Source organism: Pseudonaja textilis, chromosome 2, assembly GCF_049901715.1.
Source record: "Pseudonaja textilis isolate UNSWEBS1 chromosome 2, rPseTex1.2, whole genome shotgun sequence".
Classification (NCBI taxonomy): domain Eukaryota; kingdom Metazoa; phylum Chordata; class Lepidosauria; order Squamata; family Elapidae; genus Pseudonaja; species Pseudonaja textilis.
Window position 1 is genome coordinate 21604118 of NC_141991.1, and position 25529 is coordinate 21629646.

A 25529-nucleotide genomic window follows, 5' to 3' on the forward strand; every position below is an offset into this window, starting at 1 on the left:
AACTAGAAGCCAAACAGCAAGATCACAACTCTCCAGCTCAAATCCCCCAGCAACTAAAACTAACCTGAGCACAACCAAGCCCCCTCCTGAACAGAACACGCTCCAACCAATCAGAACACGGCTAACCCCCAACCAATCAGAACACAGCCAAACCCCTACCAATGAGAACACCCCCCACCCAATCAGAACACAGCCAAGCCCCCACCCAATCAAGTTCCACCCCACTGGCAGTTAAAAGGAGGAAGCAGCTGCAATCTCCATTACTCTGAGAAGCACAGAGCTGGAGACAGAAGCCTGAAGATGATGAATGAGACTTCATCGAAACGTTGCCTAGATACTTCAAATCTTACGCGGGAGAAAACCCGAACAACCAAAGATCTACATATAAATACCCGCGAGAACCTCAGAAAACAAATATATATAGTATATATATATATATATACCTCCCGCCTTCCAGCCATTTGGAAACCCGCCCTCATGAACAGACGAGTACCTAACATGAAGAAGGACACCAGACCCACACCCATGAGAGCCACACAAGATGCCACCACCACACTTCCATGTAGAAAACAGACTCCCACCCACTCAGAAGATGAGACACGACCAAGGACCAGAAGCTGCACGGCAGCTGCATCACTACTCACTTCAAACCCCTCCGAGCCATACATGAAGCAAACCGACACCCACTATGAAGATGCAGAAGGACCACGAACTCGAAGCCAAACAGCAAGATCACAACTCACCAGCTCAAATCCCCCAGCAACTAAGACTAACCGGAGCACAACCAAGCCCCCACCTGAACAGAACACGCTCCAACCAATCAGAACACGGCTAAACCCCCAACCAATCAGAACACAGCCAAACCCCTACCAATGAGAACACACACCCACCCAATCAGAACACAGCCAAGCCCCCACCCAATCAAGTCCCACCCCACTGGCAGTTAAAAGGAGGAAGCAGCTGCAATCTCACATTACTCTGAGAAGCACAGAGCCGGAGACAGAAGCCTGAAGATGATGAATGAGACTTCATCGAAACGTTGCCTAGATACTTGAATCTTACGCGGGAGAAAACCCGAACAACCAAAGATCCACATATAAATACCGCGAGAACCTCAGAAAACAAATATATATATATATATATATATATATACATACATATACATATACATATACATATACATATACATATACATATACATATACATATACATATATATATATATATATATATATATATATATATATATATATATATATATATATATTGAAATGAATGGGACTTTCATGATCTTTGCCCCACAAAGCATTCTGGCTGTTCTGGCATGCAAGTCTTCCTAAACCCTTTTGATTTCCCTTAATGGATTGCTAAGCCTTATTTTTCCTTCATTTCAGAAATGCAGACTCGCAGCTCTTTGACAAAGTCCGAGGTCATGACATCAAGCTCTTGCGGTATCTGTCAGTTGCATACATCTGTGACCTGATGGTGGAGAACAAGAAAGTGAAGTTTGGATTGAAGTAAGCACCTGTTCTGACCCAAGCCTTGTTCAAATCAAACAAATGCAAAACATAAGATAAAAACGAAACCTTTTTAATGCGTCTCTGTGAATTCTATTCATTCACAGCAAAGCGCTTTTAAAACTAATTATCCCAGATAAGAGCAAGCCCTGTCAAGGTTGTGCAAGGCTGCCAAGAACCACAAGATTAAGTGCAAGGAAATATTCACAGCCAAAAGTCTCTGAAAACAAACCAGGATAGACCGAATGTCCACGAGGACTTGAAGTGCAAGACCTTCTTTGCTTCCTGCAAAGAATCCCACCTCTGAGGGCTGGCTTTTATCCCTTAAGGGAGGGGCTATCACTTTGCATCACCTCCAGAGTCGCCCGTGCTGCTGCAGCTGCTCTTTCCTTCGAGCAGCCCTGCACACACGCCCACTGGGCACAGGCTCCTCAGGAACCTCTTCATCATTGCTGCCAGCCTCCCCAATCTCCAAAGGCAGCCTCCCACTCTCTGATAGTCCTGGCCCCATCCCTGCATCACACGCAAGCCCTCATCTCAGTCCTCACTCTCCGAGGCCTCAGCCGTCCGCACCTGCCACCGGCAAACCACAACAGCCCCTGTGCATGATGTAGTCCAGATGCAGCAGGGGGATTTTGAGCCACATTCCAGCTGAGAAATGCTAAGAGAGAGTTGGACGGGACCTCGGAGGTCTTCTAGCTCAACCCCAGGCTCAAGCAGGAAACCGTTTCGGACAGATGGTTGTCCAATCTCCTCACCCACAACTTAGAGCTGGGCTTCAGCCTCATGGATAACTAGATTCAATAGAGGTTGGACAGCCATTTGTCTGAAACGGTACTGTACAGGGTTTCCTGCTTGAGCATGGGGTTGGACTAGAAGACCTCTAAGGTCGCCTCCAGTTCTATTATTCTGTGAAATTCTTATTCCACCACAAATGCATTCAAGAGTTTTGCAGCATTCCTTCAGCACCAGAAAAAAATAAATGGCTGATGCTTCATTGAACATCTTTACAAACGTAATAAGTAGATTTTACAAACCAGCTGTAGATTTCTCCAACAGGGAGCCAACTCAGACAGAAACATGTTGCACGTAACGTCAGTAGCACACAGAAACAGACATCAGTTTCGCTTTAGTTCAGCAGGCAAGCAGAGGAGAGAAGCGGTTTCATCTTCAACCGTCTCAGAGCTTAATAGAGCTGCAGAGCTTAACATAGCTGCCACGCCTGAGGTACTTTTAGTTTCACTTTCCTCGCTGGCTGACTTAGTTGCTACGCCTGTTCATTGGCTGACCTTGTTTTACGGTTCATGAATATACTCTGACAAAATTGTCCTCATTTGATGACTGCGGGCAAAGCGCTGTTGCCCATCTCATTTGTGAAGATAAAAAGCAGGAAGTCATCCTGATTGCTGCCCTGAAGTCTATAGAGGGCGGTGGGGAATCTAAAATTCCTAGATGATGACATCTTCTTCTTGTTGTTGTTGTTATCCACATCTCCCAGAAATAAAAGCTCCATTTGTTCAAAGGTTTAAGAGTGAGAACTGACCACAGCACTGCCGTACAGCCTTAATTGTTGAGAGCCAGAAAATGTAGTTAAAGTTTCGCAAATGTAAAAGAAAATAGACCCAGACTTTCTAGGTGTAGTGAAGCGGCTTCATAATATTGGACAGTTGCTAAATATTGCCAAAGAATTTCACCCCCACGCAGTGCCTTCCCTTGTCTCTTTCAGTGTGACGTCTTCTGAGAAAGTGGATAAAGCTCAGCGCTATGCTGACTTCACGCTCCTTTCCATCCCTTACCCAGGTAGGTTGGAGCAATGGATTAAAACTTGGGCAGCAGCAAAATACTTGATACTATTAGATAAATTGGGAATAGAAGACATTTCAGAGACTCGAGGTGAAGGACTACAGGATGCCAAGTACTGTACAGGTAGGTCCTTGACTTACGGCCACAGTTGAGCCCCAAATGTCTGTTGCTAAGCGAGACCTCTGTTAAGTGAGTTTTGCCCCCATTTTACGACCTTTCTTGCCAGAGTTAAGTGAATCACTGCAGTTGATGAGTTAGTAATCCAGTAGTTAAGTAAATCTGCCTTCCCCATTGGCTTTGCTTGTCAGAAAGCCATAAAAGGGGATCACATGACCTTGGGACACAGCCACGGTTGTAAGTATGAACCAGTTGCCAAGCATCTGAATTTTGATCACATGATTGGGATACTGCACATCTTGTAATCCAGAAAAACTATCATGAGTCACTTTTTCCAGTGCTGCTGTAACGTTGAGTGGTCACTAAGTGAACTGTTGTAAGTCGAGGACTACCTGTATAGTTTTTTAATCTTCATGAGAAACTATATTTCAGGCTCTTTTTTAAAAAAGTTTTTTTTAGTCCCACCTTTATTATATAACCCCCGGTCCGTGGACTGTCACAGTCCGTAGCATGCCAGAAACTGGGGCATGCAAACAATTGAAGCCCCATCTATGGGATGCAGGCAGCACACACAAAACCGCACCCCCTCAGGTCTGCAGAAAAACCCTTTTCCCACAGATCCTGATGCCCAAAAGTTTGGGGGCTACTGCCTTCTATTTTGGAACACTGCTATTATGTCACTTCCTAGTCCTTCTTTTCACCAGACTAGACCTACCCAATTCCCGCAACCGTTCTTTACACGTTTAGCCACCAGCCCCTAATCATCTTTTGTTGCTCCGCTGTGTACTCTTTCATCTTTTTTTACATCGTGATGGCCACAACTCGTTGCGGTACTCCAAGTGTGGCCTTACCAAGGCATTATAAAGTGGCATTAACACTTCACATGGCCTTGATTCTATCCCTCTGTTAATGCAGCCTAGGATTGCATTGGCTTTTGGGGCTGCTGCCGTACGCTGCTGGTTCATATTTAAGTGATCGTCCACTAGGACGCCCAAGATCCTTCTTGCAGTTATTACGGCTGAGCAAGATGCCACCTAGACCAGGGTGCCCGAAACTGGTCACACAAACAAGCGAGGCCCCCCCCCCTCCATGTATGCAGGCAGCCCGCGAAACCATGCTTCCTCCAGTCCACGGAAAAACGTCTCTTCGTGGAACCTTTCCCTAGTGCCCAAGAAGTTGAAGGCCACTGGTTTAACACAAGGCAGCAAGCATGCTCTTTCTTTCTCCTATTTTCCCCGCAACAACCCCGAGAAGTTAGATGGGCTGTGATAGAGTGACCCGCCAAAAGGCTCCCAGCCAACCGCAGCTTATCCGCTGTTCATTGGGGACGTGAGCTGCACTTGGTCGAAGAACTCTTTTCTTTTTTTTATCATTTCTGAAAGCGGCTCTTCCCCAAATGAAAGATTCCCCCATCAAAAGAGAAGGTGGTTCGTTGTGTCTGAACAATATTTATTTAAGATCTGTGGGGTGTGGTTTGCCTTTTCCGCCCCCTTGCATTCGGAAGCCTGTTCAACATCTCATTAGAAATTAATGAGGTTGAAAATCGGTGTAGCAGGCAAGGATGATATACAACCAGAGGATTTAGATTGGCTTCTGAACACAATGCTGAAAATGGGTTTCCCCTTTTCCTCTTGGCTCTTCCCGAATCTGTTCTCTCTTCAGTGAATCGCAGACCAAGGAGCTAAGCGCTGCCAGGAAAGCCTGGCTAAGAAATACTGACCTGGAAAGTCCTTGTGCATTATGAGGTGTTCCTTGGGAGTGTGTCACATGGGAAACATGAGCACATAAAACACTCGTCGTCTTTTAATGGATGAGAGCCCGCAGAGGGAATATTCCAATTAAAGTTACATCAAGCCATGGATGAAGTTTCCTTCTAGAGCATGGGTTTGAAAATTACCAAGAAACTAGGTTGGAGGTTTGTTTTTTTTAAAAAAAAATAATAATGACATTTTTCCCCGTCTCTGAATCCATTTAGGCACTACCTGGGTCTTTGCATGTATGAGAGAGAATCAGAATGGGGCAGTTCTGTAAACTTTTGCATTTTATATCATCCAAACCTGTTTCTTCCTAGGTCCACCTATCCGTTGCCATGGCTGACTTCATATCTCTATTCTGTGTTGTAATGTGACATAACACTTGCTCGGCATTGGGGCAGAAAACCAAGACACACACACACACACACACACACACACACACAGACAGACAGACAGACAGCTTCTGCTTCTCAGTTCAGAAGCATTACAGATAGTCCTCAGCTTATATTCATAACGGGGTCTAGAATTTCCATTGTAAGTCATGATGGTTGTAAGTTGAGGCACCCATGTGACTAGACCTGATTTTATGACATTCATTAAGCAAATACCATGGTTGTTAAACAAATCCGTATGTTCCTATGGATATTAATTTTGCTGGAAACTTGTCGAAAAAGTGGAAAATGTGGAAAAGAAGGTCATAGCCTATGGGTCATGTGACTGGAATGGTGCAGCCAGGTACAACAAGTGTCCGAAATGAGGTCACATGATCGTAGGGGTGTGTGCAAATGTTGAAACTTTGGAACCAGATTTGAGTGGGGGGGAGGGGTCATGTTGAGGACTACCTATATTGTACCTTGGATCCTATCTGGCAGTTTAATAAAACAGTCCGGGAGCATATGGTTTAGAGCAGGGGTACCGAATCTGCCATATCCCCAGAACTTCTGTACCTTCCTAGCCAAGTGGTCGTCTTCTGCTATTGGCTGTAGCCACAATCCTTAGCTTGTTGAGTGTCGAGGATTTCCCCAGAATGTCTCTTTGGGCAATCAACTCTGTCAGATTTCCAAGGTACCAACTTCAGGGGGGATTAATAGCTGGAGAACTGCTAGTTGATCTCTGACATAAGCTATGGAGGCAGAGCTGAAAATAAGCTCCTGAAGCTTTTAGCTAGCTCAGGCTCTTGCTTACCAGCGATGTTGGATTCCAGCTGAGAATCATGGTTTGCTTGCCTGTCTTGCTGCAAGAGGTTGGGCTGATTGTTGTTCTAACACAGCGCCTTTCAAAAACTTGGCAGCTTTAATTTACGTGGATTCCAGCTCCCAGAATCCCACAGTCAGCATGCTTGCAGAGGAATTCTGGGAGTTGCAGTCCACACCTCTTAAAGTTGCCAAGTTTGAAAAGCACTGCTCTAAACACCTAATGAGGGTCAAGCTGTGGCTCTAACACCGCTTACTCTGGGATCTGTGATTCCTTAGGAGGAGCTCCTTTTCCTCCGCTTACAAGGAGAGCTTACATTCCTTCCATTTTTTCTTTCTCCCCATCCCCCTTTTTCTTCTTCTTGCACAGGCTGCGAATTTTTCAAGGAGTACAAGGAACGAGATTACGTAGCGGAAGGACTGGTTTTCAACTGGAAGCAGGTATGGGCCAGGCAGCAAAACACGACTCACCCAAATGCCGTTTGAATGGGAGGTATCTTAACTAGGTCTCTGTAAGAACACTTTGGCTTGTCTCAGCTTCAACATCAACATCCCTGACTCGTTGGAAGAAAACAAACCAGCCCAGAAACCGTGATCGGGCCAGTGACATGTAGACGTTAGCTTAGGTGGATAGGAAAACTTTGCATTCGTCACCTGAATTGAGCCAATTGCTCTGTCTAATGTAAAGTTAGCCCCAAGTGAACCCAAGAGGCCTCTAGAAGGCTTTTACCTGTACCTGTGGGCCACGTCTGGACCTCTCTTCTAAGATGTTGCTGGACCTCTCTACTGTTTTTGATACAACTGCTGAAAATAACATCCGTTCCCACAGTTTCGAAAGACACTGTATAGTAAGAACTGAAGGGAATCTTTAGAACAGACTCGAGGGGCTTAAACCCAATCTCTCCCAAGCAGGAAATAGCCCTGAAATCTCACCCTTAATCACCATAGAGCTGGAAGGGACCTTGGAGATCTTCTAATCCACCCCCCCTGCGCAAGCAGGAGACCCTGTACCATTTCGGACAAGTGACTGTCCGATCTGTCATGCGGCACCGCTCGTTTTGCATCATCACCCCTCCCGTACGATCCTTGGCCTCTCAAAAAATACACAAAATGCAACTCGGTTTAGCCTCGTTGCTAAGAAAGTGCCTATCAGGTTGCTCCCCACCCCACTCCTGTGTTTGCTGCCGGTGGAAGACTAGATGCTTTCAGCCTTTTCCTGCTGCTTCGTTCTCCTCCATCATCATCATCATCATGCCTTTCCCATTGAGAAACACTTTTGAAGCCATAATCACCAATAGGATTTCTCCTCCTTGCCTGTGAAGGAGACAAGTGGGCAATATCATTGCTTGCAAGTAAGAATCGTAGCACAGGCAAAGCATTATTTCTGTGATGACCCGGGCCGTGGCACAAAGCTAACACAGTCACATAAGTAAGAAAAGTCCCTTTAATGCCTCCAACTTTGCCCCCAATGTCTAGTTACCTTCGGCTGGAGAAAAAACTCTCACAAGAACAGTCTTTAAGTGGAGGAGATTCAGTCTGAAAACAATATACTTATAAACTGTAAATAAAAATCCACACAAACCACGCTGCAGCAGTTAACTGGACAGGGCAGGATAAGGAATTGCAGACTTGAAAGGCCAACAAACACACACAGTTGGGAAGATGCCAGGAATCCAGATAAGCCTCGACAATAAAAGATAACTCACGATTTGCTTCCAACAAGTTGCTGTGTGCAGCCTCCCTTTTTAAACACTGTGTTCCCAGCTGCAGCTAATGAAGGGAATCAGGGCCCTTTCCTCCTCCGTAAGCCACGCAACCCACGTTGCTCCCTTCTCTGTTCTTCCCTCGTGCCCTAGGATGAAGACAGGGTGGACCTGGATCTTCCTCTGAATTCCCTCTGCCTTGCTCTACCTCTCCCCTGCTCTGCCTAGAGGGACTTTGCCCTTCCCCAGTTTCTTCCGCAGCCAACGGAGACACACTCCCACTCCCTGTCAGCTGCTCGGCCTTCCCCTCAGAATCAGATTCTGACAGGGGCATGACAATTTCTGTCAAAATCAGGCATGTAAGACATTGTTGGATGGCCATCCAATCAGTGCCCTGGGAAGAATGGAAGCCACTGAGGAACATGGACATACCAAGACAATCATCGTTCTGCTGTGCTAAGGCAGAATTAAGATTCCAAGGACTTGGGAGGGAGTTTCGTAGCAATATGTTTGCCGTAAAATATGCATAGATCTTGACTGAAAGAGATGGATTTCCCTGACTGGTATATAATTTGGTATTGCAAGAATAATACAAAAGCAAATGATACTTTCCTGTTTCTGATATTTTTTAAACCTAGTTTTTTCACACCACCTGATTATTGAAAGAATGAATATTCCCATTTATTTGCAGGATTATGTAGACGCTCCCTTAAGTATCCCAATCTCCCTTACCAAGCCTTTGAACATCGATTGGAGTGAATATCAGGTAAGAAGGACAAGGGAGCGTCTTTGTGAAACTCGCTTTCTTGCAGTGACAAACTGGAGAACTGTTTCTTGGGTTGGGGTTTGCGGTGGCTTCTGCCTTGCACTCATTTGATCCAGGATTCGTCGTACATGAAAGTATTGGAGGGACTGCCTGGACTAATGCTCAGGTCACATTGTCCGAAATTTGAGGCGCTCTAGATAGCAACATGGGTGGCATATAAGTGTAATAAACATATAAAATGCATGAGTTCATCTTTTATCCTCTGCTTCTTAGCGTTCCTAGACAGCTTTGTAAAGCCTTATCCATTAGCTTTGTTATAACTTTCTTGTTTTCTCTGAATCTTAGAACAATTTATTTTGCAGGTTGTCCAGGAGTTTCTTAGTTGAGAATACATTCGCTCTTTCAAGTTGTTTGGTCTGCCAAGCAGCATATTGGGCAAAAAGAGTGATTTGTTAAATTTCCAAGTGATTCCACATAAGGTTCTTGGTGGATCTCAGCACCCAGTTTAGCAGTGGTCGGTTGAATGCTTATATCTGAAGATTTTCCTCTTTCTCACTGTTCCAGACAAGTCGAGTCCATAATCTTGAGGGGCCTCCTGATCTTACAAGTCATGTATGAGGAACAGCAGGTGGCAGTTATAGCCAGGAGGGCTTTTGCATAGCTTCATCTTACGTGCCAGCTGTGCCCTTCCCTAGATTGGAGAGGCCTTGCTCTGTTGCAATGTGGGCTACATGGAGCTGCCCATGAAGACTGCGTGGAGTCTGCAGTTGGTCCAGAATGTGATGGCATGGGTAGTTATGAGAAAACCTTAGTACATGCATGCTCCATCGCGGCTCCATGAGTCGCATTGGCTGCTTGCAGGCTTCCAGGTGTAATTCTGGGTGCTGATTGATTGATTGAGAAAATATATATGGCTGCCCACTTAACTCTCAGTTACTCTCAGTTACTCTTACATCTTACAAAAGATTACCGCCTATAAAGCCCTTAATGACATGGGGCTATGTTATTTGCAAGGCTGTCCTTCATTCATTGTTTCAGCCTGGCCCATTAGATCCAGCAGGGTAGGCATGTTTCAGGTCCGATCTGTGAACCGGTGTGATCTGCTGGGACCTAGGAAATGAACCACCTGTTTTGTGACACCTGTTATTTGGAACGATATACAACCCCCCCGTTTCCTGGGATTCTTTTCGTCCCAGCTCTGCTGGCATTTCATGAGTCCTTGAAAACCTAGATGTTTCCTTAGGGGTGGGGCCTGTAGATTGGATGAAGCCATCGTTGCATAAGTCAAGGACAGGTAGACCTTGACTTACGACTACAGTCAGTCTTTATGGTCATAAGTCGAGATGCCACATGATCGGAAGTTATTTTATGACAAATTTTGTGGTAACTGAATAGTGCGGCCATTAGGTTAATTCACAGTTGTTAAGTGAATGTGAGAGTCATAAGTACAACTTCATTCAAGTGGGTCTTTTTTGCCAGAGACCAGCAAAAAAAAAAAACATTTGAGAATCATAGTCATGTGACCACAGAATGCCATGACTGATCATAAAGATGACCGGTTGCTAAGCACCTGAGGTTTGGTCATGTGATTGAGGGGCCACCATAATTTTAGGATGACCAGGGGTTCTTTACAGGCTGTTGTAAATCTGAACAGTCATTAAGTGACCAGCTGTAGGCTGAGGACTACCTGTATAATGAGGGTTGCAGAGATGTATAGTTAGTCCATATTTGGAAGAAGAGCAGTTCTCCATCCTTTATCTTTTCCCTAGAAATGGGACACAAAACTTTGGACCAGGTCATACTTTCGACTTTTCTGGACTATATTCAGAAAGCCTTGCTCAGTGTTAAAGCTACCAAGTCATGGCTTAAAAAGAAGAATCTATCCTTCTGTTCTGACCAAGGCTTCCTGAGACATTAACAAACACAGGTTAGTCCCAAAAGCCTTTTATTTTAGTTCAACGGCTGTGAATTATAGTCATTCACAACCCATAATGAGTCTCAAACAGTTTGTAAATAGTCCCACAGAAGTCTGCCAAAGTCCTTCAGGATAAGTCTGATAAGCACTCACCTTTATCTTTCTTGAAATGCTGCCAACAACTAAATTGCCAATTAGCTGTACAAGGCCAAACGGAGCACAAATTCAACACGGCGCTTCAGGTTTCAAACTGACCAGCGTGAACAAAGTTGCTTCCTGCAAAGGTTCATGTCCCTTTCCTCCTCCTTTATGTCTTATGGGAGGGCCAATCACCTCCAAGCCTTACTGCCAAGTCGGCCCTTTTGTCTTAACTGTTCTTGCCTTCTGGCAGCTCTGCACACACATGCACTGGTAACAGGCACCCCCTGTTCCTCTGCCTCACTGCTGTCAGATTCTGGAGGCTCTGGAGTCAGCACATAACTCCCAGATGGCCCTGGCCTGGCCCCATCTCTGTATCGGACGCAGATCCCTCATCCAAGTCCTCCCCAGACTCCTGGACTGGCCCATGTTCCTCCCCACTGTCCAACTCTGCTGCCATCTCCACAGGCTGCCGACAGACTACAACACCTTCCTTGCAAATTCGTATGATTTTTTTTTTCCCTAGCCATCTGAGGAATTAGAATTCCTCTTTGAGTTCTAATCTCTCTTTCTGTGCATTTCCACTAAAATAACAAGTCTCTCTAATTCCCTCTCATCTTTGGTAGAACTTCTCGTTCTACATTTTCTCTTTACAATTTTCCATGCCTCCGTCCAAAAATGAGGGTTTGGGTTTTTTTTTAACCATCCTTCCCCCTGCCATCTCCCTAAACGCGTAAAGCTTTACAGCTAGAGCTCTCCGAGCGACGCAAAGCTTTATTTATATCCTAGTTTCTTCCTATTGTCACCATGTCAAAAAAAATGCTAACTTGGCTTGAAAAGTGAGATAATCGTGCTTATAGATAACTTCCAGACTTTGTGGGCAGTGCGTAGCGATGGAAAAGAAAAAGCCAACCTTAGAAGGAAAGCCCTTCCCTTAAAGTTATATAATTTGTCACATGAGTCATCAGGGCCTGTTGGGTCCAATTCTAGAGACAGCAGCAGTTGGGCTGTAGCAGCAGATGCTGCATTATTGATTTGTAGACCAAAGGATCCCATATCAATGTATCTTTCTCATGTCCTGAAAATTACAATAGGAATCTTACTTTCAGCTCCAACTGGGTACTGGAGTATCTCGCTAATAAATCAACTCTACTCAACAATTGGTATGGTGAAGTTTACTACAGCAGTTCCAGCCCTGATAAGCAAAAATGGTATTTCCCAAATAGTCAGCATTGAGAGCGTCTGCTCTCAGTGCCTTTTATGCTGTGCTGTAGTCCCTCCCAGCTGACATCCGCTGCTGCATTATCTACTCCCGTGCTCCTCCCCATGCCTATTTGTCACCCCTCATCTTTATTTACATTCCTTTCTCTCCCTATACTATCTATTCCTTCTGTATCCCTACCTACCTCCCATTCCCCCCCCCCCCATCTATCTGAATTGGGATCATAACCCCCCAAATCCCCACATGGTGGTTTACATCAACGCACGACCCAGAAATAAGCCCGATGACTGATTAGTGTCCATGTGCCTCTCAGCTGCCTAGCGTCCATGGCATTACAACGAACACGGTTCCGGGCGGCTCCCATGCCTCTCTCAACAATTCCACACGACCATCAATCCCGCAGCCCCAGCGATGCGCCCGACATGAGTAAATTCCCAGAGTCCGACATCTACTACATCACAGGTCCCCAACCGTGACATGCCAGAAACCGGTCTGCACAAACAAGCGAAGCCCCATCTACAGGGTGCAGGCATGACATGAAACCATGCCCTCTGGTCCATGGAAAAAACCTCTCTCCATGGAACTGGTCTCTGGTGTCCAAAATGTTGTGGGGGGCCTGTACTACAGTGTCAGTGCAGGAAAGTCAGAGGGGGAAGTGGTGACTAGCTAAGTTTTTTAACACTTAGGTGTTGCCTTTCGGATGGAGTAGCAACCGTGTGCTATGCAAAACTGGTGGGTTTGCCGTGCTTCTGCTATTAAGGAGGCAGTTGTTAGGTTCATGGGCTTTTCTGAAAATTATTTTACCAGTTTCCAACCAGGCTCTATTGACTTTATATCACCTAAAAGGAGCAAGAGCTCTACGTGGGGCTGCTCCTGATGAGTATCTAGAACAGGGGCGTCAAACAGGCGCCATCATGGTGGCGTCATGTGACATATTGCAGCCTTTTTTCCCCTTCACTAAATTGGGTGTGGCCAGTGCATGATGCATCCGGCCCACGAATTTGACAGCCCTGAAAATTTATGTTCCCTAGTGAAACATTGGTTAAGTGAGTTTGCCCCATTTTACGACTTCTCTTGCCCCAGAAAGTGAATAATTTCTTTTGTTCAGTTACAAGGTCGTTAAGTGTATCTGGCTCCCCCCCGGCCCCGTTGGCTTTGCTTGACAGAAGGTCGCAAAAGCTGATCACGTGACCCCAGGACACTGCGACTGTGATAAGTATGAGGCAAAAGCCAAGCATCTGGGTTTTGATCACGTGCTCCTGGGGATGCTGTAAGTGTGAAAAACGGCCTTAAGTCACTTTTTTTCCACTGCTGTTATCACTAAATGAACTGTTGTAAGTCGAGGACTACCTGTATTTTAAAAATTACTTAAGCTATAACGCCCAACACCTGTAGGTTGCTCTCTGTTGTAGCACTGAGAATGCTGAGAGGACAAAGCCAATAGCCTTTAACATTGTGCTGATGCCCTGCAGTTTCATCTCCATTTTGCTAAGCGTATCGCTTGCCATTGTGTGTGTTTGTGTCTGTCTGTCTGTGTTTTAATTCATCCTTGCCAGTGAGAATGTTGTGGTAGCATGTCAGTCATTTTTTTTTTCAATTCCCTCAGCAGCCAGGTGGTGCTAACACAGCTGTAGGAAGAGGAGTGGGGAGGGAAAGAGTTAATCTGCCTGTGATAGATTTATTCTGAAAACCAACAAATAGCTGCGGGTGGGGCAAAATTGGGATGAAATATCCTTTACTTAAATGTACAGCTATTTCACTTGAATTCTGGAAACAGAGGTAGGATAGAATTGATGGGAAATTAAAGGCCCAGAAGCAAACTTGGGTTTAGTCCAGAGCATTCTTATAGAGAGGTTTGCATCCCAACTCTGAACATGGCCCTAAAAAAAACAAAATAAAACTGCTAGTATTCTAGTCAGTGGCGAGCAGTTGCCAGACCTCATATTTTCCAACCCTGTAGGGCCCTTTGAGGGCAGTTTGGTGAATTTTAAATAACTATCGTAACAGTAGAAGCTTTGCCTAATGCTGGCCAGAGTACTACTAACTGACAGGATTATGAGGGGAAGACAGCAAGGTACAAAGACCCCAACAAAAATCGAAGCTAGCCCTGAAAAAGAGCATTGATGCCCAATGAAAATGTGTAGCCAAATTATTTCAAGGACTGGGGATTACGTTGGAATAAAGGTTCTCTCCAGTCCAAACAAGAGCGGCTTTTGCAATCTGTTCTGGGAAGGGATACTGGAAACCATCCAATGTTGCTGAACTACAATTCCCAGCACTCTTGGTCACTGTGATTAATGGTACTGGAAAGATACAGATAGTCCTCACCTTACAATCACAATTGAGCCCAGAGCTTATGTAGCTAAGTGAATTTGGCCCCATTTTATGACTTTTCCACAGTTAAGTGTATCGGGGAGGGGGGAAGGAAAATTGGTTTTCCTTAGTCATTTCTTTATTTAAATCTGTTAGAGTCCCCCAATTCCATTGGACTCTAGGAGGTGTATAAAACCGAACAATCCATTAAAACATGTAAAACGGTCACTGTGTGAGATCGGGCGGCTCTACAAATGCAAATAAATAAAACCATATTTACATCTTAGATCAGGGGTCTCCAAACATGGCCACTTTAAGACTTGTGGACTTCAACTCCCAGAATTCCCCCAGCCAGCCAAGCTGACTGGGGAATTCTGGGAATTGAAGTCCACAAGTCTTAAAGTGGCCATGTTTGGAGACCCCTGCCCCAGATGAAGACAACTTTAAAAGCAACACAGAACAAGGTGCCCCCCCTTCCCAATTTTGGAGGTCCTCAATTTATGGCCACAACAGAGACCAGAATTTCCATTGCTGAGCAAGATGGTTGTTAAGTGAGCCACACCCAATTTTTACGACCTCCTCTCCATGCTTTTTAAATGAATGACTGTTGTTGTTAAGTGAATCCAGCTTCCCCCAATGCCTTTCTTTTTCGGTCCCAAATGGCGATCACATGACCTGGGACTCTGCAACTGTCATTAACCCATGCCAGTTGCCAACTGCCTGAATTTTGGTCATGTGTCGATCGTAAGCGCAAGAACCAGTCACAAGTCACATTTTTCAGTGCCATTCTAACTTTGAATGGCTAGTAAATTAATGGTTGTAAGTTAAGGACTGCCTGTGCAATACAGGCAGTTCTCGATTTACAACAGTACATTTGTAAATGTACAGTTCGAAGTTACAAAGGCACTGAAAACAATGGCTAATGGCCATTTTTCACACTTAGGACCATTGCAGCATTCCCAAGGTCACAACGATTTACACTCAGATGCTTGACAACTGGTTCATATTTATGATGGTTCCAGTGTCCCGAGGTTGTACAATCCCTTTTTGCAACCTTCTGACAAGCAAAGCCAAGGGGGATGCCAGATTCGCTTAACAACCGTGCTGCTAATTTAACAACTGCAGTGATTCATTTAACACATGTGGCAAGAAAATTCATAACATTGGGTAACACTCACTTTTAGCAACATAAATTCTGGGCTCAATTGTGGTCGTAAGTTGAGGACTACGCTGTAACCCTTTCTTGATGCTTTATTCTCTCTACCGAAAGCATGTCCCATTGTTCATTTCCTGGCCCTTTCAGTTCTTAATCTACTTCTGTGGTGTAATACATGAAACATTGGGGTGAGATCATGCATGAAATTAGCAAAATTATACATATATGTACATGTATATTTGTGTGTGTGTGTGTGTGTGTGTATCAGGTCTTTTCCTGTGTAAGATTGAGAGTATCTTGGCAACATTTCGACGAGGTCCCACTCGCCAGCATCGGCTGGTGCTTTTGGCTTCATGCCTGTGCAAGCAAAGCATGATCAGAACTGCCGTCTCCCTATATATACTGGTGGAGAGGTTGGCTGTGTTGTCATTTCTTGATTGGTTGATGGAGTTGATGTTTGCAGATTGGCTGGCTTTTTCGTAAGAACGTGTGTGGCTGAGGTTTTGGCTATGTGTCTGTCAGCCTCCTGTGTTCTAACAACTTGGATAATTGGCTGTGTGATGACCTTCTGAGTTCTATTGTTTTGACATTCTGGGTCTTGTGCTATAATCTCCTGGGTCGTTGGCTGTGTTGTGACATCCTGAGGTTTTGTGGTGTAACCTTCTGAGTTCTGTGATGTGATATCTTGAGCAGGTGGCTGTGATGTGATGTTCCGGGTTTTTGGTTTGGCTCCGAGTTTGAGGCCTGGCTATGTGTTCATGGCATGTGTCAGTTTGCTTGGTTTGGGGGTCGGGGTGAGTGGCAGCTGGTGATGCAGCCGTGGTCTGGTTTCTGGATGGTGGTTGCCTTTCGTCTATGGGGTGGGTTTGGGTTTGGGTCTGGTGAGGGAGATTGGTGGTGGCATCATGTGCTGTTTTGGGTCCAGTGTTGGTTTTCGTGGCTGTTGGAAAGCGGCGTTTGGGTGCTGAAGGAATCCTCGTGCCTTAGTTTTGTCGAAGGGGGGGGGCTCTTCGAACGAAGAGCTGTCCTGATGGCGGTGGAGTCTCATGTTACTCAGGAGGAGATTAAGAAAGAGCCCGAAAAGCACAAAAAAGGTACAAAGGAGGAGTTGAAGGTGGCGGGGAGAAGCGGGGGACGGCTGGCTGGCCGGTCGCTTGGCTCGCCTTGCCTTGGTCGTGCGTGCTGATGCCGGTACCAGTCCATGGATCATTTTATGATGCCGGTACCGGTCCGTGGTACAAAAAAGGTTGGGGGCCACTGGTCTAGAGCATTGGTTTCAAAGTGTTCCATGTATAGGTTAGCGATAATGGGTGAGACGGGTGCCCCTTCTATATGTTTGTATCTTTGTCCATTGTGGATGAAGTATGTGTTGGTTAGGCAGTGGTTGGTCAGATCTAGGATGTGCTTGGCGGGGGGGTTGTTTTGGATGGCTGTCAAGGCTTCTTTAATAGGTACTTGGGTGAAGAGGGAGCACCTATGGGATCACCACATATATATATGGTGCCTGTAGACCTGAAGATCTCTTCTTGCTATCTCCAACTTTGTGGCACTAGAATTGTGAGTGGGTAGTAGCAGGGAAAGGGCGAGGACTTGGGGTCATTCCAAAATAAAGCCTTTGTGTAATACCCCTTTAGTTGCAGCACATGTAAAAGAAGCTGTTCCTGGTGTAAAGAGGAAAAACCTGTCTTCCTTTACCGAGCCCCCTCTTTACTAACATACATGTCCTATTTTTGTCATGCAGCTTCCCCATTTTGGGGGTTTTGCCGAAGTGGGTCAGGACCCAGTAGGGATATTCACAGACTCTAATCAATCTTTCAGAAAGTGCTTTGTTATTGAGCCATGGAGTGATTTTTCTCAGCTTCAGGAGTCTTGCATGTGCTCTATAATTCTCTGGGACCTAATTCTCCTGAACAATTGAGTAATGACTCAGATATGGGAAATCTGCTCCCTTTCTCCTCTTCTCCATTTTTTTCTGCAGTTTTTTGCTTCACTTTTGGAAGATTCTGTGCTCGCCCCAAATAACCCAGACCCAATAAATTGCAGTTCAGCTATTCTCTTTAGAATAAAGAGCTTTAGCACAGAATGAAATTGGAGTGAAGAGATTTGAATTTGGGTCCTGCTGAGATATAAAAGAAATTGCTTGGTATTTTGACAACTGTTAATATAACAAGTGTCTATTATATATTTCAACCTATCCTCCATTATCTCAACAGTAATTTTAGGAATTATATTTATTTGTCGCATTTATATAACTGTCCCATCTCACAGATGTGACTCCGGGTGGCATACAATAAAAAATAACCATAAAGAAACAGCCATGAAAACATTCCACAACAAAAATACCCATATTGTTAAGCATGACTAAAAGAGAGTGTTGCACATCCCACTGGAATAATTTTCCATATCCTTGAAATCCCCAAGTCTGTTGACACAGCCATGTTTTGAGGTACTTCAGTAGTCATCGTTAATTGGTTCCGAGAGTGATGAATACCAAAAACAATGAGTTACCAAACCCATTTTTTCTCATAAGGACTAATATAGTGAACCACAGGACAGCTGATACTGACAAATTCTAGTTTGTGCATTGAGTAGCAAACAAACCATGTGTACCGGGACAAAAATTTTGTGTCAAAATGCAATGAGTACCACATTTCATGAGTTTCAAAGCATTTTGAGTACCAAGGGACCAAGGATGGGGCCAATCTTACCTCAGAAGGAATGATGTTTCCACAACAGAAAAAGCCCAAATCTTGGGTCCCGCTAACTGACACACAACACCCTCTTCTGATGGACCTGCAATACATTCACCTTTGCTTTTTTTCCTTTTGTTTGTTTGTTTATTACCCCACCTTCATTATTTTTACAAATGCCTCGTGGCATTGAACTTATCTAACACACCTTCCTCCTCCTGTTTTCCTCACAACAACAATGACCCTGTGAGTCTGCAAGGGAGGGACTGGCTCAAAATCACACAGTTGGCTATATTGGGAAGTGAGTGATAGGAGAAGGACCATGTACAAGTGACAGGTATTTAAGTTGCAAACATGACAGACATATTCAAGGTCGGCGTCTAGATCAAGGCTGCCAAACTCATGGCCCATGGGCCAGATGTGTCACGGGCTGACCACATCCATGCCCGGTTTAACGAAGGGGAAAAAAGTTGTGATATGTCACGTGACGACACTGTGACGATGCGAGTTTGACATCCCTGGTCTAGATTATCTTAAATAAGGAAAAGACTAGGCCAAAAACTCCTAAAGAGAGGGGGATTGATGAAAAAAGGGTATTGGAAAGACTAGGAAGACATGAAGATCATTTATGGCCAGCAGATCCTCCCCAAATCTATTTCAGTTTCTAAGAATTCAGTAAAAGTGGGCTTTCTTTATGCTACAGAGTATTGTTTGAGATGTTTTCAAGAAGCAGAACTGATGCCTTTTCAACTTTAACTCTTGTGGATAATTAAATCCACACAGATCCTGCTCTACTTCATCAGGAAGCAGCTTTTCTCTCATAATTTGCATTAGGACCTAATGAGCGGGCAGTCCTTGTTGATTATGGACGTGGTTTTGGGCAAATCTGTTCTGGATTTTCACAAAGAGAAAAGATGCCCTTAAAATCTAGAACACGGGAGCAAGGAAGCCAGCGTGGTTTTGTGGTAAAGGGGTTGGACTAGAAGTCCTTCCTTGAAGACTTCAGGCTACTCACTCTCCGTCAAAGGGCTAATCACTCTCTCTCATATCAATCTACCTTTCAGAGATGCCGTTGAGAAAAACAGGTCTTGCACTTAGATAGGGACGCGTGCCAAGCGAAAAGATTAAATGTCACTAAAGACTAGAACGCCGGAAAAGGAAAAGATAGAATCGGTGAAAGTTGCTCTTGGGAATTTGGTTTTGTGGAAGTTGAGATGTTGCTACCGAAGCCAAGATGTTCAAAGAAACAAATCGGGTTAGCAGGTGATAGGTTTAGATTAATTTTTTTTTTTTTTTTTTGAAACCAAATCTTGAACAGGGTTGGATGCATCTCCCAATGGACTCCTATTGCTTCATGTTTTCTGTTTGCTTTCTCTCTCCCTCTCCCATTCTCCCCTCCCCGCCCAGAACTGGGACCTTGTACAGCAGACACAGAACTACCTGAAGCTTCTGATCTCCATTATCAATAGTGATGGTGAGGTTTTCTTTCTTCTTTTTGTTCCCCCCTTCTGGTGAATTTGTGACTTGGGGGATTTTTGTAACTAACTTGTAATTTTTAGCGATCATTAAAAAAATAATTATTAAGGAGATATAGTTAGGCAAAAATTGGGAAACCAACCGTGAAACCAATAGATTTGATTTAATAGAGGATATCTTCGCCATGTTTGACCAGTGTATTGGTACCTGGGGGAGAAGGCCCGTTCTCTTTGTTTCTGTCAAAAAACTCTTTATTACCTTGATCGCTTTTCTACAGTCCTAGGATTCTTCATGGCTAGGAAAACTCTGATTTTGTTTTTGTTTGAGTTCTCTATCCTTTACTTACAATCTACGCCACACAGATCAGGGCAGTATTTATTCTATTTTTTTAAAAAAATAACAATAACAACAGCAACAACAATAACAACATTTGGCTTATAGGAAGTCCTTGACTTATACCCACAATTGGGACCAGAATTCGCATTGCTAAGCAGTGTGGTCATTAAGTGAGTCATGCCTGATTTTATGCCTTTTTTTGGCCACCATCATTAAGTGAATCCCCGTGGCCGTTAAGGGAATCCAGCCTCTCCCACTGACTTTGCTTATTGGAAGGTGGGTGGGAAGATCGCAAATGGAGATCATGCGACTTCAGGATGCTGCCACCGTTGTAAGTACATGACAGGTGTCAAAGGCCTGAATCTTGATTACGTGACACTACCATGGTCATGAGCGTGAAGATCAGTTGTAAGTAACTTTTTTTCAGCGCCCTTACAACTTTGGTCACCGAATGAGTGGTTGTAAGTAGAGAACTGTGTGTGCAAGTAAGAGATATTTGGCTGACTGAGGAATTCTGGGAGTTGAAGTCCACAAGTCTTAAAGTTGCCAAGGATGGAGACCCCTACATCGGCCATTTCATTCTGTGATTGATTCAGTCAGTTCTTGGGTCTCAAGAATTGATTGACTGATAAGCTTATTTCCAAAAACAAAACAAAACATGAAGGAAGGAATACGGCACTTGGGCATAGTATCTTAAAATCTTTAAAACAATATCTCAAAATGCTTGCGTAGTGTATTGAAATGCAGAAAAGTTTAATTCTTTGGGAGAATCTGATAGATTTGGGTTTTGATAGAAGAGAAGGGTAGAAAGGAATTCCGAAAAACTATAGGAGTGTTACAGCTGAACCTAAGGTGAAGGACATGCGGCAGTGGGTTTGGATGGGACAAAATGGAAGATCCATTGTAGGCCTTTGCTATTCCTTATTCACTTCCATATGGGAAGAAGACATGAAAACACTCCTTTATAATGCCTTGAGTAAGACCACACTTGGAATACTGCGTCCAGTTTTGGTCGCTATGATGTAAAGAAGATGTTGAGACTATCTAGAGTGCAGAGAAGAGCAACAAAGATGTTTTAGGGGACCGGAGGCTAAAACATGTAAAGAACGGTTGCTGGAATTGGGTATGTCTAGTTTAATGAAAAGAAGGAGCAGTGTTCCAATATCTCAGGGGCTGCCACAAAGAAGAGGGAGTCAAGCTATTCTCCAAAGCACCTGAAGGCAGGACAAGAAGGAATGGATGGAAACTAATGGATGGAGAGAAGCAACCTAGAACTAAGGAGACATTTCCTGACAGTTAGAACAATTAATCAGTGGAGCAACTTGCCTCCAGAAGTTGTGACTGCTCCAACACTGGAAGTTTTTAAGAAGAGATTGGGCAGCCATTTGTCTGAAGTGGTATAGGGTTTCCTGCCTAAGCAGGGGGTTGGGCTAGAAGACCTCCAAGGTCCCTTCCAACTCTGTTATTCTATTCTATGCTATGCTACGCCACGCCACGCCATTTTATGCTATTCTGCTTAAATGAACCCCTCTTTGCACACTTTTATGCAATTGATACCGCAGCTAGCCTTCCCTCTGGGTGATTTCTAATATCCCCCTTATCTGTTGTCCTCCAGCCTGCTGTTGCTCTTACCTCCTCTGTCTGGCAGGGTGTGGAGAAGGCTCTGTCTTCTGCAGCTGGCCTAGCATATGCCACGGTTATCCCCCGGAGACTGCTGGAGGCCCAGGGACAGTGGGAGGCTTTTCATCCAGAATGCCATACAAGTAACTCAGTTTTTTTTTCCCCCTCCACTGTTGCTTTCCCTTCCTGCCGGCTTTGCACAGATGACGGTGGGCTCCTGGTTCATTGTATATCCGGATGGGACAGGACGCCGCTTTTCATCTCTCTCCTGCGTCTCTCCCTGTGGGCTGTGAGTACCAATAAGCACGTTCCTGTATCTGTAGCCGGCATGAATGGTGTAGCCAAGATTTGGCAGAGTAGTGATGCTGGTGAAAGTGAACGTTTATATGGTTGGTGAGCGCAAGGCCCCTACGGTTTTGTGGGCTGCCTTTTAAAAGTGCCTGACTCTGCTGGAAGGAAACACAAGGCTGTTACATAAAAGATAGGGGTTTTATGGTCACTTGGGGGTTGATTTGGGAACTCGGACAGTTCAAATTTTATCCCCGTCCATCACAATTTCTCTGAGGAGAAGTTGCTATTTTATTTGCATTCTGCAATACCAGCGAACCAATTGGGCTCACATAAATGAAATTTGCCCGGATCATTTCCATTTGTATAATTTAACTTTTGTGTGGTAGTGGTGGTGGGGAAACAACCCAAAGAAGACTGAAATGTTGAGTCAAGAGGCCATCCTGAGGACTGAGGAAAAGGAAGAAAAGATGTAGGGAAAGAGCTTCTTAATGCTACCACTTTGAATCTATAACAAACTTCAAGCTTCTTTTTGAAATAAAACACTAAGCTCAGGAAATCCCAGGGTTGAGACTGTGTGCTGCTGTGCAGGTTCTTGCAGAAGGCACAGCACTAGAGAGAATCTTGAAGGAGAGATGGCTTCTTAAGTGGGGTTTCTTGGCCTGTTTGTGTAAGAAACTTTCCTAGTACACAAAGATCCTAAGTCATTTTGGTGTTTTGATGTATACAAAGGAGGGAAGCACAGAGCAGGGAATCGTTATAATGTTTACTGTATTCTCAGTCTTTCTTTTCTTAGGATGGGCTGATCCACACATCCCTGGAACCTGCAGAGATTCTTTACCTGACCGTGGCTTATGATTGGTTCCTCTTTGGGTAGGCATGGCTGGGCTTAGGCAGTCATGGTGATGGGGAATAGCATAGGCTTTGATAAGCCTGATTTATGTAGCATTTTTAGTTGGTTTAAACTGGATGCTCCCCTGTTGCTTTCTCCATTCCTCTTGATTAATCCCAGGGGTGGGATTCTACCAGTTCGCACCTATTCAGTAGAACCGGTTGTTAACATTCTAAGCAGTTTGGAGAACTGGTTGTTAGAAGAAATTACTGGCCTAATCCTGTAAGGAAGGGAGGAAGGAAACATTCTGGTGTTGCTTACAGAAACTGCTTCTCCGTTAACTCTTATTACATTCTTGGCAGGACTAGACTTCCTGTCTCTGGAACTTCTCTGGAGTTTTTTTCCCCCTCCTTTGCTGGTACTTTACTTCTATGGAGTGACCATTCAAAGTTACAATGGCACTGAAAAAAGTGACTTATGACCATTTTTTGCACACTTATGACTGTTGCAGCATCCCCACAGTCATGAGAGGCCAGGCGAGGAGATGCGTGCTTCGATGTGAGTGATATTGAGTTGGCCACACCCAGCCAATAACATGACCACCAAGCCATGTCCACCCAGTCACATGACCACCAAGCCACAACTAAGCCACACCCACAGAACTGGTTGTTAAAAAATTTGCATCCCACCCCTGATTAATCCTTTTCAAAATCTCTGTCCCCTGGGGGTTTTCTGCACCTGTCCTGCAGTCCTTTGAGGTGGGAGCTTGAGTCACAGTCCTTGGGGTTGATCTAGATTTCTACCTGAATTCCAGACATCCTGGTTAGTTTGCATAGATGTGATGGACTTGTCTTCACAACCGTTTGGAACACGCTTGGTCAATACCAAACTCTCTCCTTCCTCCTACAGGCACATGTTAGTGGATCGGCTCAGCAAAGGAGAGGAAGTAAGTGTCTCTAGAAATTGTGCCATGTAACGGCAGTGTCCATGTCACACTGAAGATGCTTTTTTTTCAAGCATTTCCCACTCAGCTAAACAGGGAGAAGCTCAAATATATAAGCTTCACCGGAACTGGAACTGGGTCTGTCTAGTCTAGTGAAAAGAAAGACTTAGGGGTGACCTGATAGCATGTTCCAATATCTAAGGTGTTGCCACGGAGAAGAGGGGGTCAACCTATTCTCCAAAGCAGCCGAAGGTTGGACAAGAAGTAACAGAGGGAAACTTATCAAGGAGAGATCCTGTCTAGAACTAAAGAGAAATTTCCTGCCAGTGAGAACAATTGATCAGTGGAACAGCTTGCCTTCCAAAGGTATGGGTGCTCCATTACTGAAGGTTTTTTAAGAGATTGGACAGCCATTTGTCTGAAGTGGTGTAAGATCTCCTGCTTGAGCGGACGGCTGGATTTGAAGGTCCCTCCCAATTCTGTTATTCTGAATCTGAAACCTGCACCTGAAGTTAACAGGAGTACACGATATTTAAATTCTGGACGGAGAAAGTTGAATCTAAGAACCTCATTAGATCTTACCCAAAATCTACCAATCGTGCCCAACCTTTAGGAAGTTCCCAAGCAGATCTCGGCAGCAGCAGTAGCTCTCCTCCCATTCAGGGAGGATTTAGACAGCCACGTGTTTAAAATGTTTTGCTTTGGATTCCTGAAGTTGAGCAAACCATTGGTCTTGATGGCCTAAAGCAGGGGACTTCAAACTTGACGGCTGTTAAGACTTGTGGACTTCAACTCCCAGAATTCCTCCTCCAGTCATGTTAGCTCGGGAATTCTGGGAGTTGAAGTCCACAAGTCTTAAACTTGCCATGTTTGAAGACTCTCGGCCTAAAGGGCCACTCTGAACCTCTGGGCTTTGATGCACCCATAATGTTAACGGTCTCCAGCAAGCGATATCTCATGTTATATCATGCTTATGTACATCCCAAACCAGATTATCAGCCTCCACACATCCCTGCCCTTCTCCTTGTGTGTGAGTATATCTCAGCTTACTAAACAGGGCGCACACCGAGTGTCTGTGTGATTTCATGCCACAGCCAGGCTTGTGGTCCCTTCTGTTCCAGTCTTGCAAGTGGGATTAGGGGGCAGAGAGAAAAAAAACAAACTGCCTCAGGCACAAGTGTCACAGTAGACCTGGCTTGTCCATCTGTGCCCTCTCAGATTTTGCCTTCTGCTACAGTCATGCTGGGTTTTTGATTTTTATGAGACATTTAACACTTCCCTCCCTGCCCACTCCTTTGCTGCAATTACACTGAGATACACAAGATTGAGCAAGTGAATGTTCTAAAGCAGCCTTCTCTGACCTCGTGACCTCCAGGTACATTTACAATATGGCCCTCATAAGTGCCAGCTAGGGTGCCCCAGGCGTTCATAGCTTCATTTAGAAGGTCACCAAGTTCAGGAAAGTGGCTTAACCTTGCTCCAAGAAATTGTAGAAATTGTGAAATCCTGGAAGAATTATATTTCTATAAATCTATATTTTTCATAGGTCAGAACTTGGCCACCTACTATCAGCAAGGAATTCAGTGGATACCCTGAGCCAATATAACGTTCAGCCATATAGGGATTTGGGGATTATTTAATCATGAGTTTTCGTAACACACCTTGCCTCATCCTCATAAGTTTTAGCCAATGATTTGGGCACTCATAAAATTAGAGAGCCGGAAAGAGCAATTTCCGCACGTCCATC

At 44.6% G+C, this 25529-nt stretch overlaps 1 protein-coding gene across 5 annotated transcripts in view; it reads left to right on the forward strand.

The window, feature by feature from the left end:
• MTMR14 (myotubularin related protein 14) overlaps window positions 1–25529 on the forward strand; it is a 108889-nt gene that overhangs the window by 22002 nt on the left and 61358 nt on the right. For 4 of the 5 annotated variants that reach the window (XM_026717928.2, XM_087923462.1, XM_026717925.2 and 1 more), the window contains exons 6-13: window positions 1395–1517; window positions 3244–3317; window positions 6755–6825; window positions 8779–8853; window positions 19695–19761; window positions 21923–22008; window positions 22804–22880; window positions 23749–23785. In XM_026717928.2, coding sequence (XP_026573713.2) covers window positions 1395–1517; window positions 3244–3317; window positions 6755–6825; window positions 8779–8853; window positions 19695–19761; window positions 21923–22008; window positions 22804–22880; window positions 23749–23785 — 610 coding nt within the window. The remainder of the gene's footprint in view (window positions 1–1394; window positions 1518–3243; window positions 3318–6754; window positions 6826–8778; window positions 8854–19694; window positions 19762–21922; window positions 22009–22803; window positions 22881–23748; window positions 23786–25529) is intronic. The other variant, XM_087923463.1, reaches the window with a different exon arrangement.